Source organism: Amphiura filiformis, chromosome 1, assembly GCF_039555335.1.
Source record: "Amphiura filiformis chromosome 1, Afil_fr2py, whole genome shotgun sequence".
Classification (NCBI taxonomy): domain Eukaryota; kingdom Metazoa; phylum Echinodermata; class Ophiuroidea; order Amphilepidida; family Amphiuridae; genus Amphiura; species Amphiura filiformis.
This window is the reverse complement of record NC_092628.1, coordinates 67,127,814-67,148,427: the sequence shown is the minus strand read 5'-3', so window position 1 is coordinate 67,148,427 and position 20,614 is coordinate 67,127,814. Positions and strand designations below refer to the sequence as shown.

At 34.7% G+C, this 20,614-nt stretch overlaps 1 protein-coding gene across 1 annotated transcript; it reads left to right on the top strand.

Annotated features, from left to right (window-relative positions):
- The first annotated feature begins 99 nt into the window (after positions 1 to 99).
- On the top strand, positions 100 to 19,288 carry LOC140151522 (meiotic recombination protein DMC1/LIM15 homolog). Its single transcript, XM_072173894.1, has 14 exons — positions 100 to 313; positions 6,389 to 6,518; positions 6,664 to 6,708; positions 7,786 to 7,836; positions 8,988 to 9,083; positions 9,504 to 9,586; positions 9,790 to 9,842; positions 13,312 to 13,426; positions 14,108 to 14,199; positions 15,750 to 15,823; positions 16,083 to 16,197; positions 16,470 to 16,530; positions 16,877 to 16,993; positions 17,731 to 19,288. The coding sequence occupies exons 2-14, from the start codon at positions 6,450 to 6,452 to the stop codon at positions 17,798 to 17,800; spliced, it is 1,041 nt and encodes a 346-aa protein (XP_072029995.1). The 5' UTR covers positions 100 to 313; positions 6,389 to 6,449; the 3' UTR covers positions 17,801 to 19,288.
- The last annotated feature ends 1,326 nt before the right edge of the window (positions 19,289 to 20,614 follow it).

The following is a 20,614-nucleotide window of genomic DNA, read 5'->3' as shown; positions in this document are numbered from 1 at the left end:
TTTCCCTGGTGAACAGTGCAGTGATGTGATCAATTACTGGTAGTAAATTTCGAATATCTATAAACATTCACACTTTTGTCATAAAATGTTACGGTTTTACTGTAACCTGTCGTACTACTACGTCGGCAGAGTTTCACATTTCAGAAATCGATTTGCCCATGCTTGCTTAAAAAGTACTGCAAAGCAGACGACGCGAACGACCGACCGTGATGGTGATGCTTTTGCAAATTAATGTAGGCACAAAACACATATAAACACAAACAGGAATCAGAGGCAACAGATCAAGAATTGACTGAGACCTTCTTTGATCAAGGTATGAGACCTCTGTGGTTATATAAAAAAAGATGAGCCGTACTGGACCGTGAAGTTCCGACTCAAACAGGTCAATTTGATGCAAATCAAATTTTAATTTAAGGCTTTTTTTCACTTTAGGCCAATTCCACCGTTACGGACGTTACAGATACATGCAACTTGCAACTTTTAAGTGAATAGCACATATGTTTGCTGTTAGGATAACACTTTATTTCTTAGTATGCTACTAGTACACACTCTAATGTTCAATATATAAAGCAGTTTTGTTTTGGCTTTCTTAGTTAATTAGCTACAGAAATTAGAAACAGCGCACGGACGTTACGCCAAAGTGCCTGCCTTTTGACAGATGGTACATATCCTTAAATCTCCATACAGTTCTGTGTTTTATTTTTTTCTGTTAACAATATTGAGCAAGCCCTGACTCCATTCTATGTAAACATGAAAAGCAAGTTTGAAATTAATACTCCTGTATCGTGCTACACTGTTGATTTATGTTACGGACGTTACATTTTTCATAACGTCCGTGAACGCTTTTTTCAAACTGAAAAAAAAACTGTCAAGGTGCTTCCTCAGATTTTTTTTTTTACTATCTTGAAGTAGGTCTGACATCAATCTATGGAGGCATGATTAGCAAGTTTGAAATAAATGCTCCTGTTTTGAGCAATAATGTTCCAAAATTTTGTTACGGACGTTACAAAAGGCACTTTTGGCATGGAATTGGCCTTTAATATTTATTTCCTAAATTACAAATTAGGCCTAACCAAGGCTTATATTAACCAGGCACCCAGGCTTTTTTTACCCCATGGTTACCCAGTTTTGACTCCTGGTGTATCCAATATTTTACACTACACACATTTTAGCTCCTGGTCCCGGCATACCATGTGGCATGTCCATGTACCATGATACTTATACCATGGAGGTATATAAATAAATGGAGAATGATCGCCAGAATTCTAATCTCTTAAGTGGAGATTATCCTATTACCTCTATTCAATGAGTCACCAAACTTGAATGACTAGCCACTTCAGCCAAGCTATTGATCTCCACGATGGTTATGAGACTCTACCATGGTTCATTGATCGTCACTCCCAAAATTTCCTCATAGGAATTGACCTTACATTGACCCGCATCGAAGGCTTGTAAAAGAGACTGTATAATGACGTAAGCTAGTCAATTAGCTGTTCAAAGTCGCCAGTTTTGATAGCTTATAGTTTCAATGCATGATTGTGCGAAAACCCGATGAAATTTGGATGTTCTGTTCTCAAGTTATGAAACTGTTTTCAACACTAGTTGTGCCGTAACTTGACAAATATACTTAGTTTTCATGTTCATATATTAATCTTTTAAGGGGTCTGAGGAGTTCAAATATAGTGCAAATGAAAGCATAACGCTTTTTACCTTCCGATTGTGAAAAAATTATGTTAAATAATTTGGGCCAATTGAGTTAAGAGCGAGTAAAATTTACCGGAAGTACTTCGAATTCAGCTAAAATCTTTTCATCATCATTAAACTTCTCATTTTATAATAAATAATTATCAGTATTTAGGCCTAAATGATTATTAATATTATTAGGGGCCATCATTTTCTTTGGAGGGGGGGGGGGGGTCCAAATAGGCCTATACCAGGGGGGTCATAACTTTTGGAAAGAACAATAGGGGTCATAGCCTAATTTAATTTTTCAAGAATCATGACCAAAATGTAGGGGGTCACAATATGAACACATATATAGGCCTACAGATAGGGTGTTTATTTTATTCAAAAAGACTGATTTCAATGCAATTTTTTGGCGAAAATGACATTTTGATATTAAATTTTTTTAAACATGAGCACTTTCCAATAAACATTATAAGTAACTGCATTTAGCACCCCATTGAAATAAATGACCAGTGAAACAGACTTAACAATGCAATCAGCTTAGCATAATCAATATCCCCTGAAATTGCCTATTCAACAATAATTGGTCATAACCAACGTAGTACAAAAGAGGCTTGGCTAGATCATTCTCCATTTATTTATATACCTCCATGCTTATACATTGTACAATGTGTATTCTGTCGGTCGGACATCCGGGCTAGCTATAGTCTCGGGCCCAAACTGCATGTGGCTCACGGTTTGTTGTGAACAACAGAAACCGGCTGTGAAGGAGGCTACATAGCGATGTTGCTGGAGTGACCTCAATTTCGGAAAAAACGACACTTTCGACCATTGAATTTAATTTTAAGTTTGTCAGTATATAAACGGTAAATCAAGTAAGTGTCTTCCACTCTGAAGACTTAGAAACGGTTGTTTGATTCCACTGACTATTTGCGATCGAAATTTACATAACACCAATGACAGAAATCATCAACAAAAATCGAATGTTTTCACTTGACCGTGAGTCGCATCATCAACCGGAAGTGACGTGGCACGGACCGACAGAATAGTAAGAATTCCAATTGAATGAACACATCTTTCAACAGCTGCACTCGATCCAACCGCGATCGTATATCGCGTATTTCAAACTACAACGCGAACGCACGACCTTGGATACAAGTCAATGCTATACTATAGCCAAAATAACAATTTCTCGATCATGAGACTGAGAGGATGTACCTTCTGCGTCCATGGCCTCAGCGTACTTTTCATAGAATAACACGATCGCGCGACCTGCATGACCGAACCTTGACCTTGCCTAGCAACGACCGTGTGATTGGTCAATTCTCATGATTCTCAAAAGCTGTGTTTGCGCCGTAAGCGCCGGTAATTGCGTAGTACGCTCGGCGCAAATAACTGTGCGTACCCAAGTTGGCACTCATGATCGAGAATTTAATATTTTGGCTATAACCAATCACAAATGTGTTGGCATGGTTGGATTCACTTCCGCGTTACTCACATGCTCACGCACAGTCGCACACGCTGGCGTACATCGCGCAGTGTACGCAAAAATTTGTCACGCTATTGAAAGCTGCGTTCATTCAATTGGAATTCCCACTATAATATAAGGCTGGGCCTAACATTCACTCGGTCGGACATCCGGAAACATTGTCCCTTTCGTCCCCTTTGCACAAGCGCGCGCATAGCAACCAGGTCGAGAAAGGGTAACTGCACATGCGCACACTGGTTTTACAAGGCTATTTCCCCTTTGTGACGTCAGTACAACCAAGAGAATGCCTGGGCTAAGCTAGGCTAAGCGTGAGGCTGCTAACTGTCCCATGGATGGTCCAGTGTATGCAGGACCGCTCATGATGCGATGATGATTTGATTCAATTAGCCAAAAATAACCCATATTTCCATATTGCGCCATTAACTGCACCAAATTGGTCGATTGGCAGACAGCTGAAGTGCTGTGCTGAAAATTATATTAAATCTATTCTTTGTTACAGCTAAAATAACAGTTTCTCGATCATGAGAGCTCAATAGGCACGCAGTGACAATAAGCCCAATCGCCATTCTAACATCCGGTTTTTGAGAGCAGTTTTGGGACACTTTGACCTCTGACATATCGGGGAAATTGACGTAATTATTATTTTAAAATTTTCTTATTATTGTCATAATGTTGATCATTAAAAATACTAAATAATTAATTTATAAAATAATAATATTTTTTATATTTGTTTTAATTATTGTAAAACATTTTAGATTATATTTTGTATGTAAATTGTACAAAAACCCAATATTTCTGAATTTTCTGAAAGGTCAACTTAGACAAAGTGTCCCAAAACTGCAAAAACTGTCCTACAATGCATTGCAACTTGAACTTCCAATGCCGATTTGGCTTATTGCGTTGGCATGATACAACTACCTAGGCTACCACACACGCTTTGCTTTGGGTAGCGCCAGTGGCAGCGCCAGGAATTTTTTTTTCCGGGGCATTGAGGGGGCAAAGTGAATTTCAGGAGGAGCAAAATCAACAAATTTTGCGCAAAATTACCGCAAAAAGGTGAAAATTTTGTAATTTTGGGTTTTTACTGGTGGGGGGGGGGGAAGAGCTGGGGGTGCATCTCATGATCGAGAAACTATTATTTTAGCTATATTGGAATCATTCATTAATCATGATTAGGCCCTTCACACTTGATTGTTAGTTTCCTGTTGAAGATTTTGAAAAAGGGATGAGGTGAGTTTTAATTATTAATTATTAATTATCTTTTATTTTCTTTATTTAGTTTGAACTCTTACAAGCAACTATTGACTCGTTTTGACTAGAGCGGGCATTTAATTATTTCACAACAATATTTGATTTTATAAATAAGTGAAGGTGTAGTTGTACTCTTTGTTTATTCATCATTAGGCCGTATAAAATTAATGTTTTGGTTCTCGTCCAGAGGATTTTCATGAATTGATGAGGGAGGAGGTGTTTTTTTTTTTTTTTTTTTTTTTCAATGTAAAATTAGCATTGTCAGTAGTTTTCGGTCTTCTCCAACAGTGCTCGAGGAAACGATGAGGCCCTTTTTTTTTTTCAAATGTGAGATTCTAAGGGATAAACCCCTAGAGTACCACAAAAGACTTGGAAGTGATGCTTGTTCTCTAATAAACTTATTTATATGTATGAAGATTTCATAAATCATTCCAAAGTCTAAAAAAATTGAAAATCTAAAAAAAAAAAAATCTGACAAATCCCAGAAATTGAGGAGGAGGGACGAGAACCAAAATATTAATTTTACACGGCCTTATTGTTGATATTATTAAAGTCAGAAAATGGCAAGTAACTAGAAGTAGCTGAAAGTTATTTTAAAGGAGAAAATTAGAAATAAAAATAAAATAATTAATTATTTTGAGATTTTCAATTTTGGACGCTTGAGGCGGTAAACAGGAAACTAATAATCAAGTGCGAAGGGCCTTAATGTCATAAAATCAAAATTTACAAAAATGATGGCTTTAGGCCTAGGGCTAGGCTTGCATGCTTAGCATTCCCAGGGGCGTAACCAGACCTGACCTTCCGGGGGGCAAGATTTCAAAATTTCCAAATTTCTGATCAAAAGTTGTAGTATTTAAGTGTGAGCAGCTTGCTGTGAAACGTTAAACGGGTGGGGTCCAGGGCATTAAAGCTAAAATAACAGTGTTTCAAAGTACAAATTTCACAATGAAAGTAGTATAGATTTGTTTGAAGTTGCTACAACAGTTATCCTTGATTTTAGATTTTCATTTTCATTCTCATCATACTAACATCCTAGTAAACAAATAATGTGCAAAAATTCAAACTAAAATTGATAAATTATACAATATGGTGAGACACTAGGCCTTTGTAGTCTTTATGTAAAAAAAAAAAAAGATTTAAGTTTAACAGTGCTACTGCTACAGGTATTTCACTTTGGGTCTGTGTCTATTACCACTATGAAATTCTTTCTCTTTTTCTTTCCTTTTCTCTTCTTCCTTCCCCTTTCCTTTTTCTTCTCCCTTCCCCTTTCTCTTCCCTCTTTCTTTCCCTCCTTCCCTTTTCTTCCCTCTTTTTCTCTTCTTTCCCCTTCTCTTCCCTCTTTTTCTTTCCTCCTCTTTTCTCTCCTCCCCCCTTTTCCCTTCCCTATTTTTTTTACTCTTCTTCCCAGTTATTTTTGTGTCCTCACTGGTTACGCCACTGAGCATTCCTGCAAAAACTCATGGCTATAGGCCATGTCCCATGCATGCATGAGGCTAGGCGTACATAAAAAGAAACTATGACGGTACCTGGTCTAGCTTAGACCTAGCCTGCCATCCTTTTCCTGTCAAGCATGCAAGCTGCAAGGACTTTCTGCACAGTTCGTCTATAATGCCTAAATTGGCTCTATTTTCTACCTTTTCGCAAAGAAACTATAAAAACATTAGTGACAAGGTCGCCTACTACGAGCCGTGCGGACAACCAACAGGTCAACCGTCTTGTTGTCATGAGTGTTGACCTTAAGTGATAATTACAGAAACAAAGTATTACACATGACACATTTTCTCCTCATCTGTAAAAATAGGGGTTCAGGCTCAGTCATTTGGCATGATCACATCACAATGTACAATCTGCAATGGATTAAAATGAGACCTACCAATTTGGCGCTGTATAGGAAGCCATTTTGGAAAACAAGAATATTGGCATGGACCATGTCTGACTGTCAATCATTTGTTTGTTTTTCAGAAATTATTTTATAACTGAGTTTGTAGGACAGCATCTATTTGTGACAAATAAGAAAAACAAGATGATGGATTCAAATATGGTACAGGACCAAGTAGTGGAAGAGAATATGGAGAACATGGATGATGAGGAGGTTTGTATACTTCATAGTTCTTTAATTACAAACATTCTGAAAGAAAACATGGAAAATTGGAGAGGAAAACCGTTCCTCTGATAGCTCCTGATGTGCATTTTAAGAATGTGTATCAAAAGTAATTGTGGTGTTTTTTCTATTTCAGGAATCATTCTTTCAAGATATAGACCTGTTACAAAACCATGGAATTGTGAGTATGGTACCACTTCTAAATATTATTAACATTATATTCCACTGTAAGTTCAAAATGCAAGTAATAGTGCTACTTCGTTTTGTTCACATCTTTCATTGGAAAGGTTTCTCACCTGGAGGTGGTACTCCCACTTTGGAGGTAATGCATATGTAGGGCTGTTAAGACCCCTTTTTAAGTGTTGCTGTCACCCGAAGACCCCATATTTGTTTAATAACCCATGCTCTGTCACCCGAAGACCCTTTATTTTTCCATTTGATATGTCACCCAAAGACCCTTATTTTTCAATTTGAAAAGCAACTTTCATTTAACACTGATTTTGTTACTTATTTTGAAAAAACAAAGAAATTTGAAGCCATTTAGAACTAGAAATTCCATGGTTGAGGTTTCTGTGACCCCATATTTTTTACATTTTGCTCTCACCGAATGACAAAAATCATGCTCTTGCCTAATGACCCTATATTTTTACATTTTGCACTCACCGAATGCCCCTTACAGTGAAAGTGTCAGCCCTACACCTATATCAATTTCATATTCTCATATTGAAGTGTTCCCCCCCCCCAGGTTTCTCATATTTGTAAATATGAAGTTAATGACATAAACTTTGTGTAAACTGTCAAGAAGCATAGGAATATGGGCAAACAAATACCAACCTTGTACCAAAATAAACATATGATTTTAAAATAAACAAAAGTTTTAATGAAATTCAACCATATTTTTTGTTTGTTTGTACACCTCAATGAGATGCATGATCACTGATTATTAAATGATTGCCCATGAGTCTATAATAAATGAAAAAGCGTTGTATCGGAGTAGAGGATGATATAAGCCCTTTTTGAGTATGGCGGGCACAAAATGAGAGGGCATACTTTGGAGTGAGTAAACCTTTGTATGCTTTCTCAGCTGACAAAAGTTTACTCACTCCAAAGCACGCCTCTCCTTTTGTGCCTGCCATACTTCAAAGAGGCTTATTTCTTTGCTCTCACCATATCTCTCCCCCTCCCTCTCTGTCGCTCAGCCTTCCATTTTGATAATATTGATGTTTGCTAATTAATTAATTTATATTTGATCCCATAGAATGCTGCTGACATTAAGAAATTGAAGACTTCAGGAATATGCACAATCAAGGTAATGTCCACAGTTCAATCAACTTTTATTGCTTCCTTCATGACCATTCCACTTTCCAATACATGTATACATAAATATGTGATTCAATCATTTATTTCATAATTAAGGTGGGTCAGAGAGGAGCATGACCTAATAATCTGATCAGCTCGTAATAGGCGGGACTCATAATATTTTGGATTGATGATTGTCCTTCATACATAGATGTATTGTTATGAGTATTAAAATTCAATATTCATTGACATCTCAAAGTATGCTTTAAATATATTTATACAGGGGTTTGATTTTTATTTGGCTCTAAATTAAAAGGGATATAATGTGATCAGTGAAATTAAACATTGTGTGGAAAACAATTTACTGTTCTTTATGGAAATTGCACATTATTGCTTTAAGGGATCTAAAATGAGCGTTTATTGCGTTTCGACAGTATTTTTTGTGGGACATGAGAGCACCTCGGACCTGTCGAATTGCATTCTGAATACTGAAGCATGTCTTTCTGATATCAAATAATTTTCATTTTTGAAAATCACAATATAATACAAATTTTATGACAAATTATAAAAATTTGATATTTTTTCAAATTTTGATATATAACAGTCCTCGGTAAATTATATAAATCTAATGATATATTCTTAAAGTGTATGTAGCAGGGAGGAAAAGCCGACGGTCAATTGAAAATTTTGACCTTTCATATTGAAGATATGGATTTTTTTCCCAAAAAGACCTAATTTTTTTTGGTGTTTTGGGGAAAAAAATCCATATTTTCAATACGAAGGTCAACATTTTCAATTGATCGTCGGCTTTTCATCCCACCAACATACACTTTAAGTATAAATCATCAGATTTATAAAGTTTACTTCAAGTACTGTTAAATATCAAAAATATCAATTTTAATGATTTGCCATAAAATGTGTATTAAATTGCGAATTTCAAAAATCAAAATTATTTGATATCAGAATGACATTCTTCGTATTCAGAATGCAATTCGATATGTCTGATGTGCTCTAATGTCCCAAAATAAATACTGTCCAAACGCTCATACCCCAGCCCTTAAGAGGAACACTTCAGTTTTTTTAGTTCAATTGCTAAAACTGAAGAAATATGGCTCTTGCTATCTCACTCAAATATATTTATTTCCTATTATTGATCAACAGGGTGTTCAAATGACTACTCGAAAACGGATGTGTGAAATAAAAGGCATATCAGAAGCCAAGATGGAGAAAATCAAAGAAGCTGCTGCCAAGCTTGAGGTAATATATGTTGGTCCTTCCCTAATTCTTTAATTGTTGATTGATTGTTTGTGAACAAAAATAAAGGCTGTAGGTGCTGTACTGTAGTTGTAACAAAATGCAACAAAAAGATTTTGAATAAAATGACGAAATAGTTGTTTAATCATCAAAATCAAAATATTAGTCAAATCAAATGTGTACAATGTTCATACATGAATATTTTATGTGGGAAGGCCATAAAACACAACAAAAGGACCGACCTCGGTTAATGTCAAAGTGACATTGCATTGGCAATTATGTGCTGGAACAGTGATTTTCTTTGTTTCGTCTCATCTGTTCAGTAAAAATTAAAAGGAGACATTTTGTGGAAAGAAATTCTATTTCTTATGCAAATGTTACAATATTGCTTTAACTGAATGCAAAGTTTTTGTTGTGCTACAGGAAAATGGTTTCATGACTGCATTGGAATACAGTGTGAAGAGGAAGAACTGCTTTCGCATAACAACCGGTAGTGTAGAACTTGAGTAAGTTTACTTTCATGGTCTTCATGTGTAAGTATGTGTGTAGGTTGTCAGTAAAATGTTTAACATTCCACGATAATTTTAGGTTTCAAATGTGTGATTTATTAATTAAAAATGTAACAAACATTGAAGGCGTTTTATATGTAGTCCACATGAAGCTAAACATAATAACATTACAATTATATTGTATTTTCTGTTATCCACAGTAAATTGCTTGGAGGAGGTATTGAGAGCATGGCCATCACCGAGGCATTTGGTGGTAAGACTGGACTGAGTGTTTGATAAATATTTGGCGGGATTCACTGGCGTGAAGGGTGCAAATTAGTGTATGCTTATTGCTATCAATTTCAGATATGAATGTGATGAGTGTATGCTTAGTGCTATCTATCTACTGAAGATAGAAGTGTCATGAATGAATGCATAGTGCTATCTACTGAAGATCATTTTATTGTTGTGACGAGTATATATGCATAGTGCTATCTACTAAAGATAAAAGTGTCATGAATGTATGCATAGAGCTATCTACCAGTCAACATTAATAGGTAAATTTTCACGGGAAAATTTTCTGGACATGTGACCAATGCGTTTCAATGTGAGTGTAACCTCGAGCCTGATCTCTGACTCCCGGCGGTGACCTCGCTATTCAAGTCTTAGTAATTTTGAATTGAAGTAGTATTTTTGACTGCAATTTTGATAGAAATTTATGCATTGCAAATTTATTAAATATTATGCTATCTTAATTTCTTCACAATATCAGCAAAACGTAATTTCAAAAATATCTATCTGCGGAAAAAAATATTTATCTACGGAAACTCTTACCATAATATTATTATATCAACGAATTCAAAATTCTGCTGCTAGACTTGTTTCGCGTACTCGCTTCCATGATCACATCACTCCTGTACTGCAAAAACTTCACTGGCTTCCTGTCAAATATCGTATTATGTACAAAATTCTTCTCCTCGCTTATAAATGTTTTCATGGACTTGCTCCAGACTACCTTGCTGATTTGATTCAGGAATACAAACCTCCTCGAAATCTCACGATCATCCTCAAAATGCTATCTCGCCTCTACATCAGTTGCTACTATTTCTTATGGACAGAGATCTTTTTATTTCGCTGCTCCTGAACTTTGGAACAATTTACCATATAATGTAAAAAACTCTAAGACTCTTGTACAATTTAAATGTTCCTTAAAAACACATTTGTTTACTCTAGCATTTTGTGACAATTGATTTATCTCATGTTTTACTTTGTTCATTTATATCACATGCATAAATTGTTTATAGGTTGTATTGTGTAGGTATTGTTTGTTATTTGTTTATTCATGTTTTAAGCGCTAAGGGACTTCTGTGTAAAGCGCTATATAAGAGTCGTATTATTATTATTATATTATTATTATTTAACTTGCGACAAGTAACTTATTTTGCATCAAAGGAGGAATTCTTCCTATTCAAATACATTGGAAGAACACCCGCTGTGCTCGGGGTCACATTCCAAAATGCTAATATGTCTGCGCCCATGGGTGTCACGTGTCCAGAAAATTTTCCCGTGAAAATTTACCTATTAATTCTGACTGTCTACTGAAGATAATTTTATGGTTGTGACAAGTGTATGCATTCATTTAAAAAAAAGGGTATAAATTAAGGCTGTGACCTATCGGGTAATGACGTATTCGGGTACCCGAGGTAAATTTCGGGCGGGTAACCGGTACCCGAAATTGCGGTTTTGTAGTGTTTCTGGACCTAGACCTAAATGCTAGGATCATGGTTGACCTAAAAAAAAAAAAAAAAAAAATTGAATTTTGCACATTGTTTTGTAATTTTAATATGTAAATTGATACATAGTTTTCATGTCATACTCTATTAATGATATCAAAATGCATTGAATTTGAATGCATTTTGATATCATTAATAGAGTATGACATGAAAACTATGTATCAATTTTCATATTAAAATTACAAAACAATGTGCAAAATTCAATTTTTTTTTTTTTTTTTTTTTTTCTTAACCATGATCCTAGCATTTAGGTCTAGGTCCAGAGACCCTGCAAAACCGAAAAAAAAAACTTTGAAAAAAAAATTAATTTTTTTTTTTAATTTTTTTTTTTAATTCGGGTAATCCGTAAATGGAATTTGTATCCGGGTAGGGAAAAAACGGGCGGGTACCCGAATATCCGGGCTTGAGTCACAGCCTTAGTATAAATGAAGATTACTCATTACAGCTTCTAGATGAGTGTGTTCATGTGTGGTGTTATCTCCTAAAGATAGGAATGTGAGTGTGTGCATAGCACTATTTACTAGAGATACATACTGAAGGTAGCAGGGGTGTGATTCTTCAAGAATTTTCCTGATTTCCTGGATTTTTATTGGCCAGAATTTATACAACTTTATTGATTTTCAGCATTTTAGCCCAATCTCAATCTGTTGTCAGGATTTTCTACTACTTTCAGGATATTTCACAAGCTTTGATCACACCCCTGAGGTAGGCGTACAAAAAGTGTATGTATCATTATAGTGCTCTCTTCTGTGGGCATCGGGCAGTATTGAGTTGCATCTATACAGAGTGTTGTCTACTGAAGATAAGGCTGCAAGGAAAGTAGGCATAGTGTTATCTACTGAAGACAGGGCTGTGATGAGTGTATGCACTAAGCTATCTACTGAAGTGGCTGTGGTGAGAGTATGCATAGTGTTTTTTTTTACTGATGATAGGGCTGTGAAGAGCGTATGCAAAGTACTATCTACTGATGATAAGGCTGTGGCGAGTACATGCGTTGTGCTATCTACTGAAGATAGAAATGTGATGAGTGTATGCATAGTGCTATCTACTGAAGATAGGGCTGTAATGAGTGTATGCTTAGTGCTATCTACTGAAGATATGGCTGTGATGAGTACATACATTGTGCTATCTACTGAAGATAGAAATTTGATGAGTGTATGCATAGTGCTATCTACTGAAGATAGGGCTGTGATGAGTATATACATAGTGCTATCTACTGAAGATAGGGATGTCATTAGTGTATGCATAGTGCTATCAATTGAAGATAAAGTTAAAATGAGTGTATGCATAATGTTATCTACTGAAGATTGAGCATGTATACATAGTGTTTTCTACTGAATGTAGGCCTGTAAGAAATATATGTATCATAGTGCTATCTACTGTTGGGCAGTATTCAGTTGTGTGAATACAGGTGTCATCTACTGAAGATATGGCTGTTAAGAAAGTATGCATAGTTCTAGTTCTATCTACTGAAGATAGGGCAGATATGAGTGTATGCATATAGAGCTATCTACTGAAGATAGGGCTATGGTGAGTATGCATAGTGTTATTTACTGAAGCTATGACTGTGATGAGTGTATACATAGTGCTATCTACTACCAGATAGGGCTGTGATGAGTACATGCATTGTGCTATCTACTGAAGATAGAAATGTGATGAGTGTATGCATAGTGCTATCTACTGAAGGTAGGGCTGTAATGAGTGCATGCATAGCGCTATCTACTGAAGATAGGGTTGTAATGAGTATATGCTTGGTGCTATCTACTGAAGATAGGGATGTGATGAGTGTATGCAAGGGCTATCTACTGAAGATAGGGATGTGTATGCATAGTACTGTCTACTGAAGGAAGCACTATACCGAGTGTATGTATAGTGCTATCAACTTAAGATAGGGCTGTGATGAGTGCATGCCTTGAAACAAAATAATGAAGTAATCTTTTCTACCAACAGAATTCCGAACTGGCAAGACACAGCTGTCTCATACCCTATGTGTCACATCGCAACTACCTGGAGCCAATGGATATCCTGGTGGCAAGGTTGTCATCTTAGACACAGAAAACACATTGTATCCTTCATTGTTTATATTGATACGACTTTTAGCTTCTCGTATAGGTGTGTCCCAGGGTATGGTATTGGGGGGCTTCACTCCCTTGGTTTTCTGTAAAATCATGTAAAACTATTTTGGACATATTTCAGCTACTTTGTCCCCAGGGCAGAGTCCTTGGTTCTTGCACCCTGGAAACAGGGACAAGTATGGCATATTTCTGGTTTACCCTACCCACCTTGTGTGTTAGGGTTATGCCATTTGAGTTATATTTACAGTAGTCAATTCTATAAACTTGGACATTTCAACAGTTGGAAAGTTAGAAAATTTGAATACTTCAAATCAGTTGAGTTTTTACCAAACTCATTTGTCTCACTCGCAAACACCACACAAACATACACATAAACATGGGCAAAATGGACAGCGATACACCACCTTGCATTTTCACTCTCCAACTATGGAAGCTTATGGACATGTCTGTTTTAGTTTATTTCCAGTTTGTTTTCACTATCCAAGTGTGGACTGAACCTACACCACCAACTTTATGCTGTTTTTGATCTAGTAAATTTATCCAGTAATGTGGACATCTACAGTTTGGGTGTGTCAGATATTACATAGAGAATTCTAATGTGTCCAATATACACACCCATACATATTTTCACAGCCTAGTGAATCTTTAAAATTTCTTAACCCAACCTGTAGCCGTCCTGATAGACTAAAGGATATTGCTGACCGCTTCAACCTTGACCATAGTGCCATGTTGGACAACGTTCTGTATGCAAGGGCATATACAAGTAAGTACAAATTTCTCTTATAATATACATTGTAGTTATGCTAATATGGGTAGTTTTACAATAGGCCTAAGAACTTCTAATGGTTCATTATTCACAGAGGTGAGTGAAATACCATGACTGGGTGTGGCTGCTTCCTGTCTTGATCTGTATCAACATTGTTTTTAGGATGGGCACAGGTTTGGATTTGAAGCTAGAGGTTAAAGTGACCAAGCCCAGGTAGACATTATTCTACAGGGTGTCCCAAAAGTCTCTTTAAAATTTTGAATTGTCATATCTTTAAATGGATCGGCTGAAGGGAAATCAAAATATATATTTGGAAAGAGTAAATTCATACAATTATGAGGATACCAAATATGATACATTATCCTTCCTAATTATGACATACAAGACCAATCAAAAATACATGTCAAATGCAACATATCAATACTGGTAATGGTAAGAAAAACTGTGTTTCTCTTTGAGAATTGTGAAATTGAATTTTAAACTTTACTCTTTTCCTTATTTACAGGTGAAATTTGTACAAAAACAGTTATCTTATTTTGTTATGATATGGTTGATGATGATAGATTGAAATAATTTCTTTATAGAATGTCCAATCTAACAATGGGTATCTTTCACCACTGGCCATGGTCATACTAATGATGAAGCATCAACTGAAGATCAAATTTGACATTCAATCTTTAGAAAATTCTTGGATTTTAGAATATGTTTCATGGAAAGCAACCGATTGTTCTCCTTAATTGGGCTTTCAGTTCCTGGATTTTAGAACACTTTTAATGGAAAGCAACAGATTGTTCTCCTTAATTGGGCTTTCAGTTCCTGGATTTTAGAACACTTTTAATGGAAAGCAACAGATTGTTCTCCTTAATTGGGCTGCTTTCAGTTTTTGGATTTTAGAACCCTTCAATGGAAAGCAATTGTTCTCCTTAATTGGGCTTTCAGTTTCAATAAGAACAACACTTATGTTCAATGATGACCTCCCCATCTTTCCTTGTATATGGTGAACTATCAAGAGTTATGTCCAGATGGTGGAATCTTTTAACAGAATAGAGAATTGAAGGGTGGAATACTACATAACTTCAGAAGCTTATATTGGCTTGATTTCAGCATAAAAGCAAAGCATAAGGGCACATGTCTTGGTGTTGTATTATCACCTTGATAAAACGGTTTAATATCGCAATTGAATTCAATGAGGGAAATTGGCAACATCTAGTTGAGAGAAGGTAGTGGATACTTGGGATCCGGAGATATGCCCAAATGTTTCATCGTAGTTTATTTATTATTTCTGTAGGTTCATATGTCAAATTTGGTGTCAAACTAATTGTACCAGCTTTCTCTATGCAAAGATATCTTCATGTTTGCTGTTGGATGCTGAATACTAGAGTTATGAATGTTCAGAATGGTAAAGGGGCTTTTGAGGCACCCTGAATAAACATATTATTCAAAGCAAATTGTTATCACTGCTGGCATGCAATTATTATACAATTATTTCTTCACATCAACAAACGATTGATCACCACAAATGAATTGTCACTTTTGCATTAATGCAGGTGAGCATCAACATGAATTGTTGGATTTTGCAGCAGCCAAATTTCATGAGGAACCTGGTGTTTTCAAACTGCTTGTAAGTTTTGATATTTTATTTCCAGTACAATCCTTGAAGTTAGAATGTTGCAAATATGTTAAACTGCCCTTACCCATTTACATGTTAAAATGGTATCCTACAAAATATTTAGATAACCAACTCTTAAATGTATCTTGTGAAAAAAACAAAAATGGAAAAATGTGAATGTAGTTTTATATGTATGAAATTTGAAATTGAATATAAAAAATATATATTAAAAAAACCAACTATTAAATTAATTGTCATAATTTTATTTCAGATCATTGACTCAATCATGGCCCTTTTCCGGGTTGACTTCAGTGGTCGTGGTGAGCTTGCTGACAGGCAACAGAAACTAGCACAGATGCTCTCTAAACTGCAAAAGATATCTGAAGGTATGCGATTCATAAAGTATCCCGAATAGATAGATAATTTGTTTGGAATAATGTTTCTAATCATGTATTTGAAATGGTTAAAATTTAATTGTAATTCAAACATTTTTTTACTGTTTGTATGAGGAATATAGGTATTTTGGGTTTACTTTATAATGCCAGCATACTTATTCAATAACAATATGTTTGGGCCGAGTGATATTAATACTTTGAATCAGTTAACTTCAATTCTTGCACAAACATTCATAAAAGTTCTTATGCTTTCTGTATTTCAGAATATAATGTGGCAGTATTTGTGACCAATCAGATGACAGCAGATCCAGGAGCAGCAATGAGGTAAATGATACCAATAAAACATAACCATGCCATTCTTGCAATATGTAAGAAAAATATTACTTAAATAATTGCCTGCATTTATGCAAAACTTGGATTATTTGGATGCAGTTTTAGAATATCTTGATAGGAACTATTGTATATTGTACTTAGTGTTTAGCTTCAACTAATTTTTATGTTTTCAAAAGTAACATAGCTCTCTCAACACACTAACTGGTCTGCAGAAGCTTGCACACATAGTGTGTGTCTTATTGTGCTCTTGAAATAAATTTGACTGCAAATAAATATAAAATAAAAACCCCGAAAATCTAGCATAATACATCTTTCAAATTGTTTGTGAATCTGTTAGCTTTCAAGCTGATCCCAAGAAACCAATCGGTGGCCACATTCTAGCACATGCATCAACGACAAGGCTTAGTCTGAAGAAAGGAAGAGGAGAGACAAGAATTTGCAAGATATTTGATAGGTTAGTATTAGGCCTAATGCATAATCCATTGTAATGACTTGCAGTAACTACATGATCATTAGAGCAGTCCATTTGCATTGCCTTGTTGAAGTAGTGTATTAGTGATGCATAAACACAAAAGTGGGATCCTAATTTGTTAATTTGACACTAGCCTGACCTTTGTGTGATAATATGGATTCCCATGTTTTGATAAGTGTGAAAAAGATTACATTTGCCAAGGCATATAAGTAACAGAATTATCCTGTGAAATAATGATTGCAATGAATGAAAGAGTAAAATATACTAAATTTGTAGATGTAGGAAAGAAAATTTTTAAAATTAAAGACCCATGGAATTCACATCAAAGGTATTTTTTCATAATTATGAAATATGTGAAGTTCAGTTCAATCGTGTATTACTGTCAATGGCGTAGCGTGGGTCATCATATTTGGGGGGGGGGGGTGCACCGACCATAATTGGGCTTACAAAATGCAAATATGCAATGTTTCAGATTTCTGATTTAAAGCCATAATGTATGATCGCTTAAATTGATTTTTGGCATATTTTGTAATGTTAGCAAACGTTCCGTGTAATGTTTTCACTTGGGGAAAATAAGCAGTTTTGAATTCATAGCTATTCATGTTGCAATTTTAATAGGACATGCTTACCAAAATGTCCCCCCCCCCCTGGCTATAGCCTGCACAATACTGTACACAACAATTCTATTATATTGTATTATCTCTTTTTGTTATTTACAGCCCTGACATGCCAGAGAATGAAGCTACATTTGCTATTTCTTCAGGTGGTATTATTGATGTCAAAGACTAGTTAAATCGCCAGCATTCTCTGATCAAATGTCATGAAGACAACTGCATGCAGTGATGAGAATAATGCAAGTGCTGCTAGTAGTTTTGCTGATGATAACTTTCAAACAAACAAAATTAATACTTAATATAAAGTTACCCGATGGTGGAATTAGTATTGAAATTCAAATGATGGATCCAAACAAAGCATGTCATCCCAACCTCAGACTTTCATCATAAAAATATTGAGGTTGGAATAATTTCTTCTTTGAAAGTCCAAAAAAATAAACTAATCAATGTTTGAGCCCAAATTGAATCTATTGAAAACACTGAAACATTAATGATACTATGTGAAAGTAAACTATTTGGTTTTTCACAGTTCTATTGAGATAACATGTTATTAGTTGAATGATATCATATATGGGTCTATCCTTGATACTTATGATTCTGGTTGGGTCATTTGTGCAATATATTGTGATATTTATGTTTTATGTTACTATTTACCACATTGGCAACAGGTTTTAAGTGTTCTTGTACTTTGTAATTAATGGTTTATAAATTATAAAATACAGAGTTCTTTTCAAACAAATATTTTCATGACAATTCATGCAATATTGTGAGATTTTTCTTTACCAATTCAAATTTATGATGATTGTCTAAGAAGACTCTAAATAAAACCCATCCTTTTATAAATATTCTGTAACCGGATAGGTGCAAGTGTATAGTGCTTATTTAAGCAGTGTCACTGACTGGCTTCTCACATGATCTGCCGATAGTTGACAACAATATCAAAACACATGATAGTTGTCCCAGTTATCCCTGTAAAAAGAATTTTACCAACCCTTCAAACTTTGAAATAACAAGTAACTCAATTCTAAATTGCCAATAAGTAAGCAGTTACCAGAAGTTCATTTATGCTTATGGAAATTCTTGTGTAAGTTATGTAACTTCTAAATTTAAATTTTTTAATGTACAGTAAATTTGTTTGTTTGTTGCAATAAAGCCAAAAGACAAAAAAAATATATCAATCATCAATAAGTAACCATTTACAAGTATTTTGTACAAATATATGATTATGAGTTTTATATTCAAATAATGTATTTATAATGTCAAATTGAGCAGTTTCTTCATTTATGTCTTTTCAACTTGCCTGTACACATACAAAAGTATGATTCTATTTAAAAGTATGATTTTATTTATAATGCACAGCCTGACCCTGTAAAATTGTTGGAGTTGAATTTCTCATGTATTATAGAATTTATCTTGTATATAATTAAGTATTAACTTTTATCTATTTGAAAATAAATTTAATGTATATACTTGTTGTATTTACAATGAAATTGATATATAATATATAAACAAATGGAATTTAAGATATTTTAAATCTAATATAAAAAAAGCATGTTGTTTATAATTCTGTGACAATGTTCAAATAAATTACTTGACGTATTGCTGAATTTGTTTCATTTATACACTTTTCTGACTTCTCGCATTTTCCCTTTTTCAAATCAAATTATGAATACATTTGGTTAAAAAGCGAATGATAGAACAAACAAGTAATAAATCAACCCACTCCAATAGCTTTGCTTTTTGACTTCGCAAAACAATTATTTATTACCAATAATTATCAACAAACATTTACCATCTAGCATCCAATCCTACATTTGTACAATATATACATTTACTGTATCAAATAAACTTTCTGCAAAATATTTTTACATAAATATATATTTAAATCTTACTGCTATGCAGTTTAGTTCTGTCTGCTCTTAAACCACCAATCATGCAAAGTACTACAAAATACAACGTTTATTACATAACAATTACCAGACAAAAACATGCAATACACTACATGAAATAATATAAATACAAAATAGTGCCACTATACGCTGCCGAAGTGATGTAATAAATCGGATTAACTACCATAGCAATAGGTGAAAACAATTTTGAATATACCGCGCTGCACTACAAGCAGGTTGCACTCATCACCTGTGTATGTCTGCAGTCATAGGTTGAATACAATACCAGTCTTTTCAAAGATACTAATCTTATAGGTTTGAGTGATCAGCATATGGTTCAATTCAATGCAGAGGTATCGTGTGAACGTACCAGTGCAGCGCGGTATATTCAAATAATTTGTTTTCACCTATTGCTATGGCAGTTAATCCAATTATTACATAACTTCACCAGCGTATAGTTGCATGACAAGGAGTAGCAACTCTGGAACAGAAATTGGTATCGCAACAAACTGGACTGAAATTGAATAATAATAATTAATACAGCTTTTCATTTTTCCCATTTTCAATGTGGAATAAAAATACTGTTTCAGGAGTCCATGTGTGGGCATACCATATAGTTTTAAGCTGAACAAACAACCAGACTTGATTTCCAAAAGGAGTCTCCTAAAATTAAAATTTATCTTAATTATTCAAAACACACAATTCTTGTTCCTAACTATATTTGGCACTTTAGAGTGGAAGCTTAACATAATCGTCAAATATTAAATTTTACAAATAACTTGCTATTTGACCCAGAAAACAACAAATTTCAGCCTGAATTTAGACTCCAAACAAATGTGTGTTCTAACCAAACTTGACCAAATCTACTACCTCCAGTTTGATTGCATCGTAACATAAATACAGTGGTATATATCGTCGGTCGCATTACATATGGCTCTATTCATTTTTCACTTTTTTGAGAAAATTGGTGTGTAGCAATGTTTTGGAGCTCTTCAAATTCACCAACTTACAGACCTTAATTCATACATGTATATAAATACCATGTTGAGGAAATTATATGGCGAAATAATAAAGTATGAAACCAAATCCGACAACAGATT

What these genes read in the sequence shown, in the direction of transcription:
- LOC140151522 (XM_072173894.1), top strand. Translation starts at nt 6,450, where the DNA reads ATGATGGATTCAAATATGGTACAGGACCAAGTAGTGGAAGAGAATATG. An exon ending in AGAACATGGATGATGAGGAG is followed by an intron (nt 6,519 to 6,663) that starts GTTTGTATACTT and finishes TTTCTATTTCAG; the next exon opens with GAATCATTCTTTCAAGATAT. An exon ending in CTGGTGTTTTCAAACTGCTT is followed by an intron (nt 15,824 to 16,082) that starts GTAAGTTTTGAT and finishes ATTTTATTTCAG; the next exon opens with ATCATTGACTCAATCATGGC.